The 3,265-nt window shown below is 37.8% G+C and overlaps 1 protein-coding gene across 1 annotated transcript; it reads left to right on the top strand.

Annotated features, from left to right (window-relative positions):
- Window positions 1-1,164: 1,164 nt before the first annotated feature.
- On the top strand, window positions 1,165-2,638 carry LOC126690846 (protein SLE1-like). Its single transcript, XM_050385969.1, has 2 exons — window positions 1,165-1,454; window positions 2,031-2,638. Exons 1-2 carry the CDS (start codon window positions 1,340-1,342, stop codon window positions 2,255-2,257), a joined length of 342 nt encoding a protein of 113 aa, XP_050241926.1. The 5' UTR covers window positions 1,165-1,339; the 3' UTR covers window positions 2,258-2,638.
- The last annotated feature ends 627 nt before the right edge of the window (window positions 2,639-3,265 follow it).

Genomic DNA, 3,265 nt, shown 5'->3' with positions numbered 1-3,265 from the left:
AGTTCAAAAGAGAGAGAGACTTACTGAGATCAGATAGGCTATTAGAGAATAAAGAGAGAGACTCTTTCATAAATTTCATTTCATTTTTTTCATTCAGTAAGATAAAGAGAGAGAGAGACTAAGAGAGAGTCAGAGAGAAAAACCTTGAGGGAGGGCCGGACTGCCGGAGGGAGCAAAGAGCACCGCTGCACCGGAGCAGAGGCAGAGCGATCTGCGATCTCCGATGACCGATCTACAATCTGCGAAACTTTCATTTCATTTTTTCATTTCAGTGAGATAAAGAGAGAGAGACTGAGAGAGAGTCAGAGAGAAAAAGAGAGAAATACCTTGAGGGAGGGCTGGAGGGAACACCGAGCACCAGAGTAGAGGCAGAGCGATCTGCGATCTACGATGAGGGGCAAGCGACGACAACGACGATGACGAGCGAGCTGCGGCAATGTGACCGTGGGTTATTGGGTTTGGTTTGCTGGGGTTTGGTTTTGGTTTGTGTATTGGGGATTTTTTTTTTTTTTTTTTTTTTAGATAAACACCTCTGTGTTTGGTTTGCTGGAGTTTGTTTTGCTTTTGCTCTGTATAGACAGTATTGGGGTTTGATTTCTCTGCCAGCGACGTGATGGGTTTGATTTCTCTGACAGCAACGTGATAGGTTTCATTTCTAATTCTCTATATTGATTTTTTTTTTTTTTTTTTCAGATTTTAGTTCAAATTTTTTTTGGGCTTTTTTTTTTTTTACTTGAAAGTAGAACAAATAATTTTTTTTTTTTTTTAATTTGAGGGTGTTCTTAATTTTTGATTGAGGGCTGGGAGAATGGGTGAAAAATGGGCAGGGTGGGCCGGCTATCTAATGTTGGGGGTCCTATTTATTTTTTCTTCATAGTTTAATGGGAAATTTTTTTTTTTTTTTTTTTTTTTTTGTTGGCAAGGGCCACGGCCCCCCAAGCCACTACGTGGCTCTGCCCCTAAATGGGAGACCACGAAGGACACGTGGAAGACATTAATAAAACTAGCATAGGCATAGCCAACCGAATGGCTAGAAACGAAGCTAGGACTCGTGTCAATTTGATTGCTGTAAATAGATACTGTTTTCACTGACTCAGGTTGCTACTTGTCATTCACCTGTAGTTCCTCTGCTACTCTTTTGCCGCGTCTATCTCCTTACGTGTCTTCTACCCTCCTTTCTCAGCTTCACAATTGGATCCTCTATATAAAGGAGTAGTGTATTTACTTGGATCTTCATTGTACTTATTCGTATGATAGCTAGCAACAATCAGTGCAATTGGCAACTAAAGCTTTGATTACAGCAGTTTGTGGTGTGAGAGTAGAGTCTTAAGAAAAAGAAATGGCATCAGGACAGGAAAGATCAGAACTTGACCCCAGGGCAAGGCAAGGAGAGACTGTTATTCCTGGTGGAACTGGTGGGAAGAGCCTTGAAGCCCAGGAGCACCTAGCTCAAGGTAAAACCTATTTGTTTTTTTTTTGCTTTTAGGGTACTATAAATTTTCCATGTGAAAAGTGAATACTTTAAATAGAATTGGAAAAGATAAAAGAAATACGTGACATTAATAATACTCATCTAAGATTTATTATCAAGTCTGTGGGACAAGTACTCTACACATTGGAATAACAATAAGATGTCTGTTTGGTACCAATTAATTTGGTTTTTTTGTTTATTTTGTTTTTGGTTAAATACAATGGTAATTAGAAAAAAGTGAGATCTCAAAAATTGTATTTAAGTAAATAAACTAAAAAACTAAACCAAAAACTTTGTGATAAACAAATACTATTAATTGATAAGCTAAACAGCTAAAAAAAATGTTTGGCAAATAGATAACAAGATAAAAAGACTAAATCAGCCAACTAAAAACAAATTGGTTAGTTCATCTGCTTAATCAAAATAATTAAGCTGAAAGCATTATTTCTTAACAAATAAAATAGGCAGCAAATAAGCACTAAGCAACTAAGTTAGCATCAACCTAAAGTTGTGAGCATGATCATATTGTGCTAATTTGGCATTGTTGGTGGTGATGAAGGGCGTAGCCGTGGAGGGCAGACAAGGAAGGAGCAGCTGGGACATGAGGGTTACCAAGAGATTGGAAGCAAAGGAGGACAGACTAGGAAAGAGCAGATTGGACATGAAGGGTATCAAGAGATGGGTCGCAAAGGTGGACTCGGCGCCATGGACAAGTCTGGAGGAGAGCGTGCAGCAGAGGAAGGGATTGAGATTGATGAGTCCAAGTTCAAGACTAAGAACCGTTGAATATGACTACTAAATAGTTGTGGAACTCTGGCTAGCTAGGCTTTGTGTGATGTCTCTCTTCTGGTTTTTGTAGAATAAACTGGTTTAGGTTTGGTAGTTGTGTAAGAATAATGTGTTGCTTTTCTGGTTTGTGCTTGTGTTCCATTAGTGTATGTGCGTTTCTGATGGATAGTCATAAACCAGACTTTTCTTTGAAGTCTTAGATAGCTAGAAATGGGAAGGGCTTGATTCATGATGCCCTTTTTTTGTGGGCAATGGTTGGCTTAGTACTTTCAATTGGTTGGTGCTTAACTTTTGCCTTTTTGAGGAAGTGTATAACAAAGCAACAACCTTGTTTTCTGAGATGAAAGATGTGGTGAATCTGAGTATCACTTTTTGCCTTAAGCTTCTGACTCTGTAGTGTAGCTACTGTCCCTTATATAAATTGAGTATAGTCAGCTAAGACAATCTAAAAGAGTTAAAAAGTGGAACATGCTAAAACTAATATCCATTAATATCATTATCAATTTTCTCAAACTACTTTTTTCCAAGCAGGTGTTTAAATTATTCCTGCCTTCGATATGATCTGCTTTAAAAGCCTTTACCATCTTTGCCATGAGATTTCCTACCTGAGCCCTTTGCCACCTTTGCCATGAGATTGAGATGCTTACTAGAAAATTCTAGTGAGGGCAAGAATGAGTAAAGAAAAATTCCTCGGAAAAAATGGGAGGCCCTCTCAATCTAAAGTCTTTGCCATTAGTCCTTTGTAATCATTCACTCACTCCCCAATCCATGCCAATCAATTTCTGCAAGTATCACATAACTAAGTATTCAATTCAATACCCTTCAATATAGATCAAGCATCTTACAAATGCACACCAAAGCTACGGAAATTACGAATGTCTATTTCATGACAAAGAAAGAAACCATCTAATCCAAAAAAAAAAAAAATGACGAATGCTAAAAAGTCATTGAAAGTACCACCATAAACACTTTTAAATTCTTAAAAACAAAAAACCAAAAAATAAA

This window comes from Quercus robur, chromosome 7 (genome assembly GCF_932294415.1).
Source record: "Quercus robur chromosome 7, dhQueRobu3.1, whole genome shotgun sequence".
Classification (NCBI taxonomy): Eukaryota; Viridiplantae; Streptophyta; class Magnoliopsida; order Fagales; family Fagaceae; genus Quercus; species Quercus robur.
The sequence above is the reverse complement of the archived record's forward strand: the minus strand, read 5'-3'. Positions and strand labels throughout refer to the sequence as shown.

Bases quoted from the DNA above. Each gene is read 5' to 3' on its own strand.
- LOC126690846 (XM_050385969.1), top strand. From the start codon at position 1,340: ATGGCATCAGGACAGGAAAGATCAGAACTTGACCCCAGGGCAAGGCAA. The intron at 1,455-2,030 runs GTAAAACCTATT...GTGGTGATGAAG, and splicing joins CCAGGAGCACCTAGCTCAAG to GGCGTAGCCGTGGAGGGCAG.